Source organism: Oncorhynchus mykiss, chromosome 13, assembly GCF_013265735.2.
Source record: "Oncorhynchus mykiss isolate Arlee chromosome 13, USDA_OmykA_1.1, whole genome shotgun sequence".
NCBI classification, from domain to species: domain Eukaryota; kingdom Metazoa; phylum Chordata; class Actinopteri; order Salmoniformes; family Salmonidae; genus Oncorhynchus; species Oncorhynchus mykiss.
Window position 1 is genome coordinate 70,777,697 of NC_048577.1, and position 22,158 is coordinate 70,799,854.

At 41.4% G+C, this 22,158-nt stretch overlaps 1 protein-coding gene and 1 long non-coding RNA gene across 3 annotated transcripts in view; one reads left to right on the forward strand and one right to left on the reverse strand.

Moving 5' to 3' along the window:
- Positions 1-3,523, forward strand: part of LOC110515631 (multidrug resistance-associated protein 1) — a 66,345-nt gene extending 62,822 nt beyond the window's left edge. For both annotated transcript variants that reach the window (XM_036942066.1, XM_036942067.1), the window contains one exon: positions 2,839-3,523. In XM_036942066.1, coding sequence (XP_036797961.1) covers positions 2,839-2,947 — 109 coding nt within the window. In that variant the 3' untranslated portion in view covers positions 2,948-3,523. The remainder of the gene's footprint in view (positions 1-2,838) is intronic.
- A 1,295-nt stretch (positions 3,524-4,818) lies between these two features.
- Positions 4,819-7,080, reverse strand: LOC110514604. Its single transcript, XR_005035672.1, has 2 exons — positions 5,142-7,080; positions 4,819-5,104 (listed from the first exon to the last, which is right to left on the reverse strand). It is a non-coding gene; the product is annotated as an uncharacterized LOC110514604 (long non-coding RNA).
- Positions 7,081-22,158: the final 15,078 nt, after the last annotated feature.

The window sequence follows — 22,158 nt, forward strand, 5'->3', positions numbered from 1 at the left end:
AGACTGACTCAATACTATCATGGACTACACCAGGTTATATATAGACTGACTCAATACTATCATGGACTACACCAGGTAATATATAGACTGACTCAATACTATCATGGACTACACCAGGTAATATACTGTATAGACTGACTCAATACTATCATGGACTACACCAGGTAATATATAGACTGACTCAATACTATCATGGACTACACCAGGTTATATATAGACTGACTCAATACTATCACGGACTACACCAGATAATATATAGACTGACTCAATACTATCACGGACTACACCAGGTAATATATAGACTGACTTAATACTATCATGGACTACACCAGGTTATATATAGACTGACTCAATACTATCATGGACTACACCAGGTAATATATAGACTGACTCAATACTATCATGGACTACACCAGGTAATATACTGTATAGACTGACTCAATACTATCATGGACTACACCAGGTAATATATAGACTGACTCAATACTATCATGGACTACACCAGGTAATATATAGACTGACTCAATACTATCATGGACTACACCAGGTAATATATAGACTAACTCAATACTACCATGGACTACACCAGGTAATATATAGACTGACTCAATACTATCATGGACTACACCAGGTAATATACTATATAGACTGACTCAATACTATCATGGACTACACCAGGTAATATATAGACTGACTCAATACTATCATGGACTACACCAGGTAATATACTATATAGACTGACTCAATACTATCACGGACTACACCAGGTAATATATAGACTGACTCAATACTATCATGGACTACACCAGGTAATATATAGACTGACTCAATACTATCATGAACTACACCAGATAATATATAGACTGACTCAATACTATCACGGACTACACCAGGTAATATATAGACTGACTCAATACTGTCATGGACTACACCAGGTAATATATAGACTGACTCAATACTATCACGGACTACACCAGGTAATATATAGACTGACTCAATCCTATCATGGACTACACCAGGTAATATATAGACTGACTCAATACTATCATGGACTACACCAGGTAATATATAGACTGACTCAATACTATCATGGACTACACCAGGTTATATATAGACTGACTCAATACTATCATGGACTACACCAGGTAATATATAGACTGACTCAATACTATCATGGACTACACCAGGTAATATACTGTATAGACTGACTCAATACTATCATGGACTACACCAGGTAATATATAGACTGACTCAATACTATCATGGACTACACCAGGTTATATATAGACTGACTCAATACTATCACGGACTACACCAGATAATATATAGACTGACTCAATACTATCACGGACTACACCAGGTAATATATAGACTGACTCAATACTATCACGAACTACACCAGGTAATATATAGACTGACTTAATACTATCATGGACTACACCAGGTTATATATAGACTGACTCAATACTATCATGGACTACACCAGGTAATATATAGACTGACTCAATACTATCATGGACTACACCAGGTAATATACTATATAGACTGACTCAATACTATCATGGACTACACCAGGTAATATATAGACTGACTCAATACTATCATGGACTACACCAGGTAATATATAGACTGACTCAATACTATCATGGACTACACCAGGTAATATATAGACTGACTCAATACTATCATGGACTACACCAGGTAATATACTATATAGACTGACTCAATACTATCATGGACTACACCAGGTAATATATAGACTGACTCAATACTATCATGGACTACACCAGGTAATATACTATATAGACTGACTCAATACTATCACGGACTACACCAGGTAATATATAGACTGACTCAATACTATCATGGACTACACCAGGTAATATATAGACTGACTTAATACTATCATGGACTACACCAGTTAATATATAGACTGACTCAATACTATCACGGACTACACCAGGTAATATATAGACTGACTCAAAACTATCACGGACTACACCAGGTAATATACTGTATAGACTGACTCAATACTATCATGGACTACACCAGGTAATATATCGACTGACTCAATACTATCATGGACTACACCAGGTAATATATAGACTGACTCAATACTATCATGGACTACACCAGATAATATATAGACTGACTCAATACTATCATGGACTACACCAGGTAATATATAGACTGACTCAATACTATCATGGACTACACCAGGTAATATATAGACTGACTCAATACTATCATGGACTACACCAGGTAATATACTGTATAGACTGACTCAATACTATCATGAACTACACCAGGTAATATATAGACTGACTCAATACTATCATGGACTACACCAGGTTATATATAGACTGACTCAATACTATCATGGACTACACCAGGTAATATATAGACTGACTCAATACTATCATGGACTACACCAGGTAATATATAGACTGACTCAATACTATCATGGACTACACCAGGTAATATACTGTATAGACTGACTCAATACTATCATGGACTACACCAGGTAATATATAGACTGACTCAATACTATCATGGACTACACCAGGTTATATATAGACTGACTCAATACTATCATGGACTACACCAGGTTATATATAGACTGACTCAATACTATCATGGACTACACCAGGTAATATATAGACTGACTCAATACTATCATGGACTACACCAGGTAATATATAGACTGACTCAGTACTATCATGGACTACACCAGGTTATATATAGACTGACTCAATACTATCATGGACTACACCAGGTAATATATGAGAGCACACACACCTGCACTTTCTCTCTCATCTCTCTCTCTCCTCCCTTCAGAGTGCTGGTCCTGGATAAAGGGGAGATGGCAGAGTTTGACTCTCCCTCCACTCTCATCACCAAGAGAGGAATCTTCTACAAGATGGCTAAAGACTCTGGGCTGGTCTGAGTGGGCGAACAGGAGAGGACAGGTTGCTTAAAGACAACCTCCCTCCTTACAGAGAACTTCTCCTCCAACCCCCTCTTCCTCTCCTCCGACCGGGAGGCTGTGCAGGGAAGAGGTAGCAGAGAGCGAGAGGAGATTTCTAAGGATATCAATGTTTCTGATAAGTGTGTATAAATTATGGGAGCACTCTACCTCCACTCCTTCCTCCCTCTACTTCTCCCTCTATCCCTCCCTCCCTCTACTCCTCCCACCATCCCTCCCTCCATCCATCCCTCCCTCTTCTCCTTCCATCCCTCCCTCTACTTCTCACTCCACCCCTCCATCCATCCATCCATCTCTCCCTCCCTCTACTACCGAATATGTCAAGGATTCACTCCACTGAACCAAATCCCTCCTGTTACTCCTCCCTCCCTTAACTAAAGACTTCTCCAGGACAAATCCCTCCTGTTACTCCTCCCTCCATCCCTCCCTTAACTAAAGACTTCTCCAGGACAAATCCCTCCTGTTACTCCATCCCTCCCTTAACTAAAGACTTCTCCAGGACAAATCCCTCCTGTTACTCCTCCCTCCATCCCTCCCTTAACTAAAGACTTCTCCAGGACAAATCCCTCCTGTTACTCCATCCCTCCCTTAACTAAAGACTTCTCCAGGACAAATCCCTCCTGTTACTCCTCCCTCCATCCCTCCCTTAACTAAAGACTTCTCCAGGACAAATCCCTCCTGTTACTCCATCCCTCCCTTAACTAAAGACTTCTCCAGGACAAATCCCTCCTGTTACTCCTCCCTCCCTTAACTAAAGACTTCTCCAGGACAAATCCCTCCTGTTACTCCATCCCTCCCTTAACTAAAGACTTCTCCAGGACAAATCCCTCCTGTTACTCCTCCCTCCCTTAACTAAAGACTTCTCCAGGACAAATCCCTCCTGTTACTCCATCCCTCCCTTAACTAAAGACTTCTCCTGGACAAATCCCTCCTGTTACTCCTCCCTCCATCCCTCCCTTAACTAAAGACTTCTCCAGGACAAATCCCTCCTGTTACTCCTCCCTCCCTTAACTAAAGACTTCTCCAGGACAAATCCCTCCTGTTACTCCATCCCTCCCTTAACTAAAGACTTCTCCAGGACAAATCCCTCCTGTTACTCCTCCCTCCCTTAACTAAAGACTTCTCCAGGACAAATCCCTTCTGTTACTCCTCCCTCCCTTAACTAAAGACTTCTCCAGGACAAATCCCTCCTGTTACTCCTCCCTCCATCCCTCCCTTAACTAAAGACTTCTCCAGGACAAATCCCTTCCAACAACTGTTACTGTTTCTCCCAAACTCTGTTTGTTCAACTCTCCTTTGAACGGGTGTCTGGATGTTTTCAAGATTCCCTTCATCTTGCAGAATTTGTGGGAAATCAGAAGGCCATCTGATCTGCTCTCCTCCGTCAAACAGACTCAGAATACCAGCTAGGTTTATTTTTATTTTTAAATGGGCATTGTGTGCTTTTGAAGATGTACTCTGTTAAGAGACTATAAGAGACTGCCCCAGTTTGCATTTATTGCCATCAGAGGAAATAATCAGAATATTCTGATTTTTTTCTATCCAATGTAACTGGAATATTCTGAATTGTTCTCCCCATCGGAACCGGAATGTTCTGGTGTGTTCCTTCCAACAGAACCGGAATGTTCTGGTGTGTTCTCTCTAACGGAACCGGAATGTTCTGGTGTGTTCCTTCCAGCAGAACCGGAATGTTCTGGTGTGTTCAATGTAACCAGAATGTTCTCATCTGTTCTTTCCAAGGGAACCAGAATGTTCTGATCTGTTCTCTCCAACGGAACCTGAATGTTCTGATCTTTTCTCTCCAATAGAACCGGGTGGACTAGGTTGAATATTTATTTGACAGACAGTGCAATGTTATTCCCCACAGGGAGTGAGTGAATGGATATCTGTCCAATCACAGACGCCGGCTGTTGAAACCTGTCCCATCAGTCAGATCCCGCCCCCCTCTATGTTGAGTACTGTTAAAGAGAGTGAGGTCATCCACCCTTGACCTCTGCCTGGGTGGCCTTTGACCCTTGACCTCCCAGACGCTGCTTTCCATAGTGCCACACCTCAAACGGCATCCTACACCACACTTCTCTTGACCCAAGCCCTGCGTTGCAGTCTGTTGTCTGTAACCTATAACTAGCCTAGGGAGAGACCTGTTGTCTGTAACCTATAACTAGCCTAGGGAGAGACCTGTTGTCTGTAACCAGTAACTAGTCTAGGGAGAGACCTGTTGTCTGTAACCAGTAACTAGTCTAGGGAGAGACCTGTTGTCTGTAACCAGTAACTAGTCTAGGGAGAGACCTGTTGTCTGTAACCTGTAACTAGTCTAGGGAGAGACATGTTGTCTGTAACCAGTAACTAGTCTAGGGAGAGACCTGTTGTCTGTAACCAGTAACTAGTCTAGGGAGAGACCTGTTGTCTGTAACCAGTAACTAGTCTAGGGAGAGACCTGTTGTCTGTAACCAGTAACTAGTCTAGGGAGAGACCTGTTGTCTGTAACCAGTAACTAGTCTAGGGAGAGACCTGTTGTCTGTAACCAGTAACTAGCCTATGGAGAGACCTGTTGTCTGTAACTAGTCTAGGGAGAGACCTGTTGTCTGTAACCAGTAACTAGTTTAGGGAGAGACCTGTTGTCTGTAACCAGTAACTAGTCTAGGGAGAGACCTGGCTGGCTTTAAACCTGCTTTATTTAAATGAATGTAATACACATTATTATATCCTTCTGGCTATATCCCAAATGGCACCCTAAATGACCAGTTCAAAAGTAGTGCACTTTATAGGGAACAGGGTGTCATTTGGGCCAAATATAGGATAATTTGACTGTAGCCTTCTGCGTTCAGCAGATACCGCTTTTTCCTTGTTGGCACTTTATCTGTTGGTTAGTAGGTGTTATTATATTATTGAACCTCTTGAGCCATACGCTATTGGGTTAGTCAGGCTGATCAACAAGTGTCAATAAGGTGTTGTGTTAGTCAGGCTGATCAACAAGTCTCAATAAGGTGTTGGGTTAGTCAGGCTGATCAGCAAGTCTCAATAAGGTGTTGGGTTAGTCAGGCTGATCAACAAGTCTCAATAAGGTGTTGGGTTAGTCAGGCTGATCATCAAGTCTCAATAAGGTGTTGTGTTAGTCAGGCTGATCAACAAGTCTCAATAAGGTGTTGGGTTAGTCAGGCTGATCAGCAAGTCTCAATAAGGTGTTGGGTTAGTCAGGCTGATCAACAAGTCTCAATAAGGTGTTGGGTTAGTCAGGCTGATCAACAAGTCTCAATAAGGTGTTGGGTTAGTCAGGCTGATCAACAAGTCTCAATAAGGTGTTGGGTTAGTCAGGCTGATCAACAAGTCTCAATAAGGTGTTGGGTTAGTCAGGCTGATCAACAAGTCTCAATAAGGTGTTGGGTTAGTCAGGCTGATCAACAAGTCTCAATAAGGTGTTGGGTTAGTCAGGCTGATCAACAAGTCTCAATAAGGTGTTGGGTTAGTCAGGCTGATCAACAAGTCTCAATAAGGTGTTGGGTTAGTCAGGCTGATCAACAAGTGTCAATAAGGTGTTGGGTTAGTCAGGCTGATCAAGTCTCAATAAGGTGTTGGGTTAGTCAGGCTGATCAGCAAGTCTCAAGCCTCAAACACCTTAGTAATATATTCTGTCCATGGACTCATGCTACTCATTTTCACTGGGGTGTGTGTCCCAAGTGGCAACTCATTCTACATTTGACCAGGGCCCATATGGGGGGATAGGAAGTCATTAATGACCAGGGCCCATATGGGGGGATAGGAAAGTCATTAATGACCGGGGCCCATATGGGGGGATAGGGTCCCATTAGAGATGCAGCTTTTCACTGGGACATCCAGTGACTACAGCAGGTGTGTTGTCTGAAGATGGAGCCAGTAGCAGCCTACTGGGCCTTACGCTTTGATGTCGCTCTCCTGTGGCGTCACTTCTTCATTTGAGCCTTGGTTTTATTTCATATAAATCAAGAAGACGTGCTTTTTGATTTGTCTGTTGAGTTTAAGGGGTTGTCCCAAATGTCACCCTATTCCCTATGTAGTGCACTACTATGGTCCCTATTCCCTATGTAGTGCACTACTATGGGCCCTATTCCCCATGTAGTGCGCTACTATGGGCCCTATTCCCTATGTAGTGCACTACTTTGGGCCCTATTCCCTATGTAGTGCACTACTATGGGCCTTATTCCCTATGTAGTGTGCTACTATGGTCCCTATTCCCTATGTAGTGCACTACTATGGGCCTTATTCCCTATGTAGTGTGCTACTATGGTCCCTATTCCCTATGTAGTGCACTACTATGGGCCCTATTCCCCATGTAGTGCACTACAATGGGCCCTATTCCCTATGTAGTGTGCTACTATGGTCCCTATTCCCTATGTAGTGTGCTACTATGGGCCCTATTCCCTATGTAGTGTGCTACTATGGGCCCTATTCCCTATGTAGTGTGCTACTATGGTCCCTATTCCCTATGTAGTGTGCTACTATGGTCCCTATTCCCTATGTAGTGTGCTACTATGGGCCCTATTCCCTATGTAGTGCACTACTATGGGCCCTATTCCCTATGTAGTGCACTACTATGGGCCCTATTCCCTATGTAGTGTGCTACTATGGTCCCTATTCCCTATGTAGTGCACTAATATGGGCCCTATTCCCTATGTAGTGTACTACTATGGGCCCTATTCCCTATGTAGTTCACTACTATGGGCCCTATTCCCTATGTAGTGCACTACTATGGGCCCTATTCCCTATGTAGTGCTCTATAAGTGGAATAAGGTACCATTAGGGAAACAAGCCGTCTCAGAACATACGCTGTTAAACCATTGAGTACATTACTGTGCTGTTACATATTTATATCATTTGTAAGTATGCATTATTATAATTATTTTATATTTGTATACATGCACTAGTTTTTAAGTGTGCACTAGTTTTTAAGTGTGCATTATTTTTTCGGGACATGAATCAAACTGACGTGTAAAAAAATAAAGTACTTTTTTTGTTAACCTGTTTCTGTCTGTTTGTTAACCTGTTTCTGTCTGTTTGTTAACCTGTTTCTGTCTGTTTGTTAACCTGTTTCTGTCTTTGTTAACCTGTTTCGGTCTGTTTGTTAACCTGTTTCTGTCTGTTTGTTAACCTGTTTCTGTCTTTGTTAACCTGTTTCGGTCTGTTTGTTAACCTGTTTCTGTCTGTTTGTTAACCTGTTTCTGTCTGTTTGTTAACCTGTTTCTGTCTTTGTTAACCTGTTTCGGTCTGTTTGTTAACCTGTTTCTGTCTGTTTGTTAACCTGTTTCTGTCTGTTTGTTAACCTGTTTCTGTCTGTTTGTTAACCTGTTTCGGTCTGTTTGTTAACCTGTTTCTGTCTGTTTGTTAACCTGTTTCTGTCTGTTTGTTAACCTGTTTCTGTCTGTTTGTTAACCTGTTTCGGTCTGGTATGGTCTGATGGTCGGTCTGTCTGTCTGTCTGGTTTGGTCTGTTTGTCTGGTCTGTCTGGTTTGGTCTGTCTGTTTGTCTGGTCTGTCTGTCTGTTTGTTTGTCTGGTCTGTCTGTTTGTTTGTCTGGTCTGTCTGTTTGTTTGTCTGGTCTGTCTGTCTGTCTGTCTGGTCTGTCAGTTTGTTAACCTGTTTCTGTCTGTTTGTTAACCTGTTTCTGTCTGTTTGTTAACCTGTTTCTGTCTGTTTGTTAACCTGTTTCTGTCTGTCTGTTAACCTGTTTCGGTCTGGTATGGTCTGATGGTCGGTCTGTCTGTTTGTCTGGTTTGGTCTGTTTGTCTGGTCTGTCTGTTTGTCTGGTCTGTCTGGTTTGGTCTGTCTGTTTGTCTGGTCTGTCTGTTTGTTTGTCTGGTCTGTCTGTTTGTTTGTCTGGTCTGTCTGTCTGTCTCTGTCTGGTCTGTCTGTTTGTCTGGTTTGGTCTGTTTGTCTGGTCTGTCTGTTTGTCTGGTCTGTCTGTTTGTCTGGTCTGTCTGGTCTGTTTTTCTGGTCTGTCTGTTTGTCTGGTCTGTTTTTCTGGTCCGTCTGTCTGGTTTGTCTGTCTGTTTGTCTGGTCTGTCTGTCTGTCTGGTCTGTTTTGTCTGGTCTGTCTGTCTGTCTGTTTGTCTGGTCTGTCTGGTCTGTTTTTCTGGTCTGTCTGTTTGTCTGGTCTGTTTTTCTGGTCTGTCTGTTTGTCTGGTCTGTCTGTCTGTCTGGTCTGTTTTGTCTGGTCTGTCTGTCTGGTCTGTTTGTCTGGTCTGTCTGTCTGTCTGGTTTTGTCTGTTTGTCTGGTCTGTCTGTTTGTTCCCAACGTTCACGGAGATCACATTTATGGTAAATGCTGAAGATGTTTGTTCATGCATAAATTGCATGTAAAAGTTTCATTGTCAGCTGACCAGTACGCAGCTTTATTACACAGATTGAATCCTGTCCAGTACCCAGCTTTATAACACAGATTGAATCCTGTCCAGTACGCAGCTTTATATCACAGATTGAATCCTGTCCAGTACGCAGCTTTATATCACAGATTGAATCCTGTCCAGTACGCAGCTTTATATCACAGATTGAATCCTGTCCAGTACGCAGCTTTATATCACAGATTGAATCCTGTCCAGTATGCAGCTTTATAACACAGATTGAATCTTGTCCAGTACGCAGCTTTATATCACAGATTGAATCCTGTCCAGTATGCAGCTTTATAACACAGATTGAATCCTGTCCAGTACGCAGCTTTATATCACAGATTGAATCCTGTCCAGTACGCAGCTTTATATCACAGATTGAATCCAGTCCAGTACGCAGCTTTATATCACAGATTGAATCCAGTCCAGTACGCAGCTTTATATCACAGATTGAATCCTGTCCAGTACGCAGCTTTATATCACAGATTGAATCCTGTCCAGTACGCAGCTTTATATCACAGATTGAATCCTGTCCAGTACGCAGCTTTATATCACAGATTGAATCCTGTCCAGTACGCAGCTTTATAACACAGATTGAATCCTGTCCAGTACGCAGCTTTATAACACAGATTGAATCCTGTCCAGTACGCAGCTTTATGTCACAGATTGAATCCTGTCCAGTACGCAGCTTTATATCACAGATTGAATCCTGTCCAGTACGCAGCTTTATATCACAGATTGAATCCCGGCCAGTGTCTCTGAAGGAGAGAAAGAATACAAGAGAAGGAACAGGTTTGTGTAAGGAAACAGCCCAGGATCAGATTAGCCTTTACCAGCTCTGTGTGTAATGAAACAGCCCAGGATCAGATTAGCCTTTACCAGCTCTGTGTGTAATGAAACAGCCCAGGATCAGATTAGCCTTTACCAGCTCTGTGTGTAATGAAACAGCCCAGGATCAGATTAGCCTTTACTAGCTCTGTGTGTAATGAAACAGCCCAGGATCAGATTAGCCTTTACCAGCTCTGTGTGCTTTAGTGTTTTGTGTTGAACGTGCCACAAGGCATAAAGAAGTCTTATCAGGTGTTTGAGACCAATGTTAAACCCAATGTCTAAGAACTGGTCTCCATTGATGGTTGTAGGTCTTCCAGCAGGACAACGACCCCAAACACACATCCAAAAAGCACCCAGGAATGGTTCAAAAAGAAACGCCGGACTGTTCTGGAGCGGCCAGCGAAGAGTCCAGACCTGAATCCCATCCGAAACCAACGGAGAGATCTGGAAACAGCATTTGGTGGAGGGCAGTTTGGTGCTGAAAAGAGGGGCCAAATTTGCCGGTAGAGAGGTCCAGCAATTCCCCAGAACTGTGCCTCGACACAATCCTGTTTCCTGTCCAATGAATTGAATTTACCACAGGTGGACCCCTAATCAAGTTGTAGAAACATCTCAAGGATGATCGATGGAAACAGGATGCACCTGAGCTCAATTTCAAGTCTCATAGTAAAGGGTCTGAATACTTATGTAAATAAGGTATTTCTGTTTTTTATAATATATATATATATAAAATTGGCTAAATTAGCAAACATTTCAAAAAAACTATTTTTGCTTTGTCATTATGGGGTATTGTGATGTCATTATGGGGTATTGTGATGTCATTATGGGGTATTGTGATGTCATTATGGGGTATTGTGTGTAGATTGATGAGGGGGGAAAAAACCAATTGAATCCATTTTAGAATAAGGCTGTAACGTAACTAAATGTGGAGAAAGGAAAGGGGTCTGAATACTTTCCAAAGGCCCTGTTTCATTTCTACCATGAAGGCATGATAAGAGATGGACTTTTCCCTTTATAACACGTGGTTTAATAGGAACTAGCAGCACCCAGTCTGTTATCAGTAGAGCAGGCCGGGCTCCACCTCCACCTGCTGACTGTTGTAAAATGTTTTGTATCTCGGGTTGAATAGGAACTAGCAGCACCCAGTCTGTTATCAGTAGAGCAGGCCGGGCTCCACCTCCACCTGATGACTGTTGTAAAAGGTTTTGTTATAGACTGTAAAAGTAGAAAGGGTTTTGGTACAAGATTAATTTTAAGATGAAAAAAAAAGTATTCAAACAGGACAGCAGTGAATAAAGTGAGTATCTCAGACTGAATAGGACAGAGCTGAGAGAGAGTACCTGTAGGGTATGAACAATGATGACTGCTACTACTGCTGCTACTACTACCACTACTACTACTACTACCACTACTACTACTACCACTACTACCACTACTACTACTACTGCTGCTACTACTACTACTACTACCACTACTACTGCTACTGCTAATACTACTGCTGCTACTACTACTACTACTACCACTACTACTACTACTACTATTACTGCTACTGCTACTGCTAATACTACTGCTGCTACTACTACTACTACTACTACTACTACTACTGCTACTACTTCAGATATAAGAGGGAACTGAATCGGTATATGTGGCGAGTTTATCAAGCATTTTACCCCTCTGGTTATGATCAGTTTATCAAGCCTTTTACCCCTCTGGTTATGATCAGTTTATCAAGCCTTTTACCTCTCTGGTTATGATCAGTTTATCAAGACTTTTACCTCTCTGGTTATGATCAGTTTATCAAGCCTTTTACCCCTCTGGTTATGATCAGTTTATCAAGCCTTTTACCTCTCTGGTTATGATCAGTTTATCAAGCCTTTTACCCCTCTGGTTATGATCAGTTTATCAAGCCTTTTACCTCTCTGGTTATGATCAGTTCATCAAGCCTTATACCCCTCTGGTTATGATCAGTTTATCAAGCCTTTTACCTCTCTGGTTATGATCAGTTTATCAAGCCTTTTACCTCTCTGGTTTTGATCAGTTTATCAAGCCTTTTACCTCTCTGGTTATGATCAGTTTATCAAGCCTTTTACCCCTCTGGCTATGATCAGTTTATCAAGCCTTTTACCACTCTGGTTATGATCAGTTTATCAAGCCTTTTACCTCTCTGGTTATGATCAGTTTATCAAGCCTTTTACCCCTCTGGTTATGATCAGTTTATCAAGCCTTTTACCTCTCTGGTTATGATCAGTTTATCAAGCCTTATACCCCTCTGGTTATGATCAGTTTATCAAGCCTTTTACCTCTCTGGTTATGATCAGTTTATCAAGCCTTTTACCTCTCTGGCTATGATCAGTTTATCAAGCCTTTTACCTCTCTGGTTATGATCAGTTTATCAAGCCTTTTACCCCTCTGGTTATGATCAGTTTATCAAGCCTTTTACCTCTCTGGTTATGATCAGTTTATCAAGCTTTTTACCTCTCTGGTTATGATCAGTTTATCAAGCCTTTTACCCCTCTGGTTATGATCAGTTTATCAAGCATTTTACCTCTCTGGTTATGATCAGTTTATCAAGCCTTTTACCCCTCTGGTTATGATCATTTTATCAAGCCTTTTACCTCTCTGGTTATGATCAGTTTATCAAGCCTTTTACCTCTCTGGTTATGATCAGTTGATCAAGCCTTTTACCTCTCTGGTTATGATCAGTTTATCAAGCCTTTTACCCCTCTGGTTATGATCAGTTTATCAAGCCTTTTACCCCTCTGGTTATGATCAGTTTATCAAGCCTTTTACCTCTGGTTATGATCAAGTCAGTGTTTTATCTTTTCAACTTCAACAGATTTAGAGCTAGAATATATTAAGGCCGGGATACAATCCCTTTTGTACATGCTGCATATGTTGGTTCAATTGGAAATTATCTTTAAAGGGGAAGTTGTGATACCTAGTCAGTTCTTCAACTGAAATGTGTCTTTCGCATTTAATCCAACCCCTCTGAATCAGAGAGGTGCGGGGGGGTTGGGGGGGGGGGGGGGGGCTGCCTTAATCGACATCCACGTCTTCAGCGCTCGGGGAACAGTGGGTTTAACTGCCTTGTTCAGTGGCAGAACGACAGATTTTTTTACCTTGTCAGCTCAGGGATTCAGCAACTGATACCCAGCGCTCTAAATGACTCATTGTCCAAGTGTTAATATATGCAAATTCTATAATACCTAATAGCAATGAGGGTGGCCGGCGACCGGGTTGGATCACAGCTTTTTATTTAATTAGGCACATTCTTATTTACAATGACGGCCTACCCCGGACGACGCTGGGCCAATTGTGCGCCACCCTATAGGACTCCCAATCACTGTCCGGTTGTAATACAGCCCAGGATTGAACCAGCGTCTGTAGTGAGGCCTCTAGCACTGAGGTGCAGTGTCTTAGACATCTCCGGGAGACCATAAAGGTCTTGAGGTGACCCATGGACTCAGTCCTCAATGCTTTGTAACGAAGTGACTCTGCTAGGCCTGTTTTACCACAGATTTGTGCCTGTGCACGGTTGATAAATGAAGCCCCCGGGGATTTTGGCACCCCGAGGTTGCTACGTAGTAGCCGACCAGCAAGAGGTCATGACATCACGCTCCAGATTGGACACTGAATAAATCATGAGCAGTTGTCATTTTCAATAGAGTTTGCAATTTAGGTCAAGTCACCAAAAGTACAAAAAAAACGTTGTATGCATGGAAAGGGTACACCATGGTGGTCATCGTAATGAAACGCATTTATTTTCCTTCCACATTTAATACGACATGACCTTGAACGCATCCTTCTTATGTGCTGTCGTTCTATGTCACTTGTTTCCTGTTTCCTCGCCGGGTCTGGGTGCTATTTCAAAAATCATTGCTAGGGTCATTTTAAGATGTCAGGCTTGAAAATCCATTCAGACATTTTCGGACAAGTGAGGTACTTTCCAAACCGGAACAATGAATTCCAATTCACGTTATTTCATCTTCTACGGCAACTTTTTATTTGATTTATTTGACCTTTATTTAACTAGGCAAGTCAGTTAAGAACAAATTCTTATTTTCAATGACGGCCTAGGAACAGTGGGTTAACAGCCTGTTCAGGGGCAGAACGACAGATTTGTACCTTGTCAGCTCGGGGGGTTTGAACTTGCAACCTTCCGGGTTACTAGTCCAACGCTCTTAACCACTAGGCTACCCCTGCCGCCCCAGTGGACGAACTGGGAATCAGACATGAGATCTGATTACATCACTGAAAGGGTTACGACTTCAGATTTCTCCTCTTATGTATATCGTTCCTGTAAGACGATAAATGAAGACGTGGCGGACCATTGTTTTTGTTTTTATTGTTGGCCATAAAATACTGTAAAACACCGGGAAAGGGATTTTAATGTTGGAAATCTGCACCCAAGTATTCCCAAGCATGATGGGAGACGTCATCATTGGCAGCCATTACAGCTGTAATTCGATTCTACCAACGGCAGAGCTCTTAGGGCCACATATATACATTGTTTTTGTCAAAATTGCTCCAGTTCTTTACTTTTGGTTGGGAGTCATAGATGAACAGCGATATTCATACCGTGTCTCTGATTTTCAGGCAAATTTTAAGTCCCAACTCAGACTAGACCACTCAGCCCCTCTTGAAAACCCATTCTGGTGCGTCTTTGGCATTTAAACGTTGTGTCATTTACTCGCTGAAAAATAAAACTATCCCAGGCTTAGGTTTTCAGAAGACTGAGGCAGGTTTTCATCTAACTTTTTACATGGGCTTTGCTCCTTTTTATATTGATTTTGATCCTGAAAAACTCCCCAGAACCTGAAGATGACAAGCATACCCATAACATGATGCTGTCGCCAAAGTACTTACCATAAATATTTAATAGCATGTAAGAAATGTAAACCACATAATAAACTTCCACGGCCGAACTGCAAAGAAAATAATATTAGACAAGTTGTCTTTACCATGTCCGTCCTTCCTGATTTGTAATGACTAGCACACTATGGCATGATTACATAAGACACCTCTATCGTGGATCTGTTGTTGTACTCAAGGAAGGGAAGCAAGGTCTCTGCGATACATACTTTATGCTGGTCTACATTGACATAGATCTGTTGTTGTACTTTATGCTGGTCTACATTGACATAGATCTGTTGTTGAACTTTATGCTGGTCTACATTGACATAGATCTGTTGTTGTACTTTATGCTGGTCTACATTGACATAGATCTGTTGTTGTACTTTATGCTGGTCTACATTGACATAGATCTGTTGTTGTACTTTATGCTGGTCTACATTGACATAGATCTGTTGTTGTACTTTATTCTGGTCTACATTGACATAGGTCTGTTGTTGTACTTTATGCTGGTCTACATTGACATAGATCTGTTCTTGTACTATATGCTGGTCTACAATGACATAGATCTGTTCTTGTACTTTATGCTGGTCTACATTGACATAGATCTGTTGTTGTACTTAATGCTGGTCTACATTGACATAGATCTGTTGTTGTACTTAATGCTGGTCTACATTGACATAGATCTGTTGTTGTACTTTATGCTGGTCTACATTGACATAGATCTGTTGTGGTACTTTATGCTGGTCTACATTGACATAGATCTGTTGTTGTACTTTATGCTGGTCTATATTGACATAGATCTGTTGTTGTACTTTATGCTGGTCTACATTGACATAGATCTGTTGTTGTACTTTATGCTGGTCTACATTGACATAGATCTGTTGTTGTACTTTATGCTGGTCTACATTGGCATAGATCTGTTGTTGTACTTTATGTTGGTCTACATTGACATAGATCTGTTGTTGTACTTTATGCTGGTCTACATTGGCATAGATCTGTTGTTGTACTTTATGTTGGTCTACATTGACATAGATCTGTTGTTGTACTTTATGCTGGTCTACATTGGCATAGATTTGACACAATTTAAGATGTTTTTACACAATCATGTCTCTTACGTACATTCTAATGCCTCAAATGAAAGTGTCAGTGATAAATCACGATGATGTCATTAGAATACAATATCAGTTGGTAGTAAAAATATAATATTTCTTGGAACTTTTGAGGCAACGACATGTTTCTGTACGTGTCTGTTTTATTTACTGAAGGTATTATTTGTTCCATTGGTTGGCTGTGTGTGTGTGTGTGTGTGTGTGTGTGTGTGTGTGTGTTTGAGAAAGAGAGAGTCATAAAGACATAAAGAGAGAGTCATAAAGAGAGAGGGAGAGGGAGAGAAACAGGTAGATCCTGATATGTAAATGAGTTGAGCAAACAAAAGTAAAATTCTACGACCCAATGATCATTCAGACTCTGTTTCTGGTGAGAGATAGCAGGTAAGACGACGATTGTGTATTCATATAGTTGATGATATTGTTGTGTGTATTCATATAGTTGATGATATTGTTATGTGTGTTCATATAGTTGATGATATTGTTATGTGTCATATAGTTGATGATGATGTTATGTGTATTCATATAGTTGGTGATATTGTCATATAGTTGATGATATTGTCATATAGTTGATGATATTGTCATATAGTTGATGATATTGTAATGTGTATTCATATAGTTGATGATATTGTTATGTGTATTCATATAGTTGATGATATTGTTGTGTGTATTCATATAGTTGATGATATAATGTGTATTCATGTACAGGACCAGTAAAGTTTGGACCTACTCATTCAAAGGTTTTTCTTTATTTGTACTATTTTCTATTGTTATTATTGTTAATAGAAAATTATTATTTTGTGAAGAAATCAAAACTATGAAATAACACATGTGGCATCATGTAGTAACCAAAAAGGTGTTAAACAAATCTAAATATATTTTATATTTGAGATTCTTTAAAATAGCCACCCTTTTTGCCTTGATGACAGCTTTGTAAAAAATAAATAAAGAACAACCCTTGAATGAGTAGGTGTGTCCAAACTTTAGACTGGTACTGTAGTTGATTATGTAAATTAGATGGGTGGGGTGACTTCATTCCATGCCCATCTGTGTTCCCCACGGTGATCTCTCACTGTATCATAGGCCTATGGGCTTGTCTGCTCAACACAGGCTTAAAACACAACAAGAAACAAACAAACATTTTCTTTTTTAGAATCTACTGTTAATGATTTTCATGCAAGCAGGTAGTTTTTTTGAAAGAGAGACTTTCCACAATATTTATTGTCTAACAACAACTTATACTTCCTCAAAACAGGTTGTGTGTATTCATTAGTGCCCACCGTAGCAAAACATTTGGCAACGGAAACCGTTTCGGTCACGTCGTACAGCATTTGGAGTAAACTGTTTATGCAATGTTTTAAAACTGTTGGCTACGGTGTAAACTAATGAATACGACCCATGTAGTAGCCTTTCCGACTAGACTGTTGATGCCTGCTTGATGGGTATACTATCATGTAAGCTAGATATACTGGTTTTCTAAAGTTAGCTAGCTTCAATTAGCTTCACGTTCCATCTCAGACCTCATCCGTCAGAATATACAGAGCGTTCCATCTCTGGCCTCATCCATCAGAATATACAGAGCGTTCCATCTCAGACCTCATCCATCAGAATATACAGAGCGTTCCATGTCAGACCTCATCCATCAGAATATACAGAGCGTTCCATGTCAGACCTCATCCATCAGAATATACAGAGCGCTAGTCAGGTTCAGTTAGCTTCACGTTCCATCTCAGACCTCATCCGTCAGAATATACAGAGCGTTCCATGTCAGGCCTCATCCGTCAGAATATACAGAGCGTTCCATCTCAGACCTCATCCATCAGAATATACAGAGCGTTCCATCTCAGGCCTCATCCATCAGAATATACAGAGCGTTCCATCTCAGACCTCATCCGTCAGAATATACAGAGCGTTCCATCTCAGACCTCATCCGTCAGAATATACAGAGCGTTCCATCTCAGACCTCATCCATCAGAATATACAGAGCGTTCCATCTCAGACCTCATCCGTCAGAATATACAGAGCGTTCCATCTCAGACCTCATCCGTCAGAATATACAGAGCGTTCCATCTCTGGCCTCATCCATCAGAATATACAGAGCGTTCCATCTCTGGCCTCATCCGTCAGAATATACAGAGCGTTCCATCTCTGGCCTCATCCGTCAGAATATACAGAGCGTTCCATCTCAGGCCTCATCCATCAGAATATACAGAGCGCTGGTCAGGTTCAGTTAGCTTCATGTTCCATCTCAGGCCTCATCCATCAGAATATACAGAGCGCTGGTCATCAGGAAGATACAAAAGTCCAGAGAGGATATCATGTTAAGATGCCAACTTATTTATCTCGTGATCACGACATAAACATTTTTGTTGTTGTTGAGCTGACAAGATAAACTCTATAACTAGGAGTGGACATATTGATAATAGATTGACGTTGTGGCTGAGGCATAACACGTTGTTGTTGTAGACCCGGACAAACATACGTTATTTTTGCCACAATTTACCCCCTATGCACATTTTGCCATTTTTACAGCCTGGTACTTGATTTAGGTAGTTGACGAGTTTAATCGGGTGTGTTTGTCTGGGGACACAATAAAACTGTACTGTTATAATAATAACTGAGGGATGTCTCCTTTCATATCTGGAAAAGGACAAAGTAGAAGTAGAGACACGTGAATTAATAATAATTGATTGGATTTATATAGCACTCTTCTACCACCTGAGTTACTCAAAGTGCTTTACATAGTAGTGGGAAACTCACCTCATCCACCATCAATGGGGCGGCAGGGTAGCCTAGTGGTTAGAGCATTGGACTAGTAACCGAAAGGTTGCAAGTTCAAACCCCCCGAGCTGACAAGGTACAAATCTGTCGTTCTGCCCCTGAACAGGCAGTTAACCCACTGTTCCTAGGCCGTCATTGTAAATAAGAATTTGTTCTTAACTGACTTGCCTAGTTAAATAAAGGTAAAATAAATAAAATTAAAAATTAATAAAAATGAGCTGCATCCAGCTTCTTCACCAAGCTTCAGGGGAGTTGTCTTAATGCCCTATGCACATGGCAAAATGTGCATAGGGGGTAAATTGTGGCAAAAATAACATCAGGGTCTAAATTATATATATTTTTCCTGTTTTTCTTATACGGTGTCTCTCAGATATAGACACTTGTTCCGTAGGATTTATTTTACTGTCTGTTTTGCCATTTATAAACGTGTTATTCAATGCTTTTCTATGGGCTTTAGGCCAAATTAGACCTACAGGGTCTAATTTGGCTTTGTTCTATTGGAAATTGTGCATGTTTAGAGCGCCACCATTGGATAAAAGATATGACAATTTATTATGATTTTTTTTAAATGTTCTATTTATTTTATTTGCAAATCTCTTATTCCCCAGCATGGGGACAATTCAGGAACCAAAACCAAAAATACAAAAAAAAAGGACATACTTTGTATGTCTTTTCTTTGCCTGCTGTTGCTCTGTCTTAGTTACGTTGTTGTACCAGAATCCCACGGGTTCTTATGTGTTTGTAAGGACTTCTAGTTTTGAAATCAAAATGTATCTAATGAAGGTAGTTTACAATATATGTGTTGCTTAGAAAATGCCACCAGAGGGCGCCAGAGCTTTAACTGTTTTGTCCTTCTATTTTCTACTGGGGTTGAGCACCAATGGCATCTAAATATTTTACTGAATATTATGTGGAAAATGGTAGTAATGTAAGTAATAGCAAATCATGATGTACATGTATTTCTCACAATAGTGCAGATGTCGGGGCTTGTAGATTATGACGCTACATGCTTTGTTGTTTTACAGTCTCCACTGACCTACAATGGCCCCATCTGCTGTTTAACAGTCTCTATAATGGCCCCATCTGCTGTTTAACAGTCTCCACTGACCTACAATGGCCCCATCTGTTTAACAGTCTCCACTGACCTACAATGGCCCCATCTGCTGTTTAACAGTCTCCACTGACCTACAATGGCCCCATCTGCTGTTTAACAGTCTATATAATGGCCCCATCTGTTGTTTTACAGTCTCTATAATGGCCCCATCTGCTGTTTAACACTCTCTATAATGGCCCCATCTGCTGTTTTACAGTCTATATAATGACCCCATCTGTTTAACAGTCTCCACTGACCTATAATGACCCCATCTGCTGTTTAACAGTCTCTATAATGGCCCCATCTGTTGTTTTACAGTCTATATAATGACCCCATCTGTTGTTTTACAGTCTCCACTGACCTACAATGGCCCCATCTGCTGTTTAACAGTCTCCACTGACCTATAATGACCCCATCTGCTGTTTAACAGTCTATATAATGACCCCATCTGTTGTTTTACAGTCTCCACTGACCTACAATGGCCCCATCTGCTGTTTAACAGTCTCCACTGACCTATAATGACCCCATCTGTTGTTTTACAGTCTCCACTGACCTACAATGGCCCCATCTGCTGTTTTACAGTCTCCACTGACCTACAATACCCCCATCTGCTGTTTAACAGTCTCCACTGACCTACAATGACCCCCCATCTGCTGTTTAACAGTCTCTATAATGCCCCCATCTGTTTAACAGTCTCCACTAACCTATAATGGCCCCATCTGCTGTTTTAGTCTCCACTGACCTACAATGACCCCATCTGCTGTTTAACAGTCTCTATAATTGCCCATCTGCTGTGTAACAGTCTCCACTGACCTATAATGACCCCATCTGTTGTTTTACAGTCTCCACTGACCTACAATGACCCCATCTGTTGTTTTACAGTCTCCACTGACCTACAATGACCCCATCTGCTGTTTAACAGTCTCCACTGACCTACAATGGCCCCATCTGCTGTTTAACAGTCTCCACTGACCTACAATGGCCCCATCTGCTGTTTAACAGTCTCCACTGACCTACAATGGCCCCATCTGCTGTTTAACAGTCTCTATAATGGCCCCATCTGCTGTTTAACAGTCTCCCTAATGGCCCCATCTGTTGTTTTACAGTCTATATAATGACCCCATCTGTTGTTTTACATTCTCCACTGACCTACAATGGCCCCATCTGTTTAACAGTCTCCACTGACCTACAATGGCCCCATCTGCTGTTTAACAGTCTCCACTGACCTACAATGGCCCCATCTGCTGTTTAACAGTCTATATAATGGCCCCATCTGTTGTTTTACAGTCTCTATAATGGCCCCATCTGCTGTTTAACACTCTCTATAATGGCCCCATCTGCTGTTTTACAGTCTATATAATGACCCCATCTGTTTAACAGTCTCCACTGACCTATAATGACCCCATCTGCTGTTTAACAGTCTCTATAATGGCCCCATCTGTTGTTTTACAGTCTATATAATGACCCCATCTGTTGTTTTACAGTCTCCACTGACCTACAATGGCCCCATCTGCTGTTTAACAGTCTCCACTGACCTATAATGACCCCATCTGCTGTTTAACAGTCTATATAATGACCCCATCTGTTGTTTTACAGTCTCCACTGACCTACAATGGCCCCATCTGCTGTTTAACAGTCTCCACTGACCTATAATGACCCCATCTGTTGTTTTACAGTCTCCACTGACCTACAATGGCCCCATCTGCTGTTTTACAGTCTCCACTGACCTACAATACCCCCATCTGCTGTTTAACAGTCTCCACTGACCTACAATGACCCCCCATCTGCTGTTTAACAGTCTCTATAATGCCCCCATCTGTTTAACAGTCTCCACTAACCTATAATGGCCCCATCTGCTGTTTTAGTCTCCACTGACCTACAATGACCCCATCTGCTGTTTAACAGTCTCTATAATGGCCCATCTGCTGTGTAACAGTCTCCACTGACCTATAATGACCCCATCTGTTGTTTTACAGTCTCCACTGACCTACAATGACCCCATCTGTTGTTTTACAGTCTCCACTGACCTACAATGACCCCATCTGCTGTTTAACAGTCTCCACTGACCTACAATGGCCCCATCTGCTGTTTAACAGTCTCCACTGACCTACAATGGCCCCATCTGCTGTTTAACAGTCTCCACTGACCT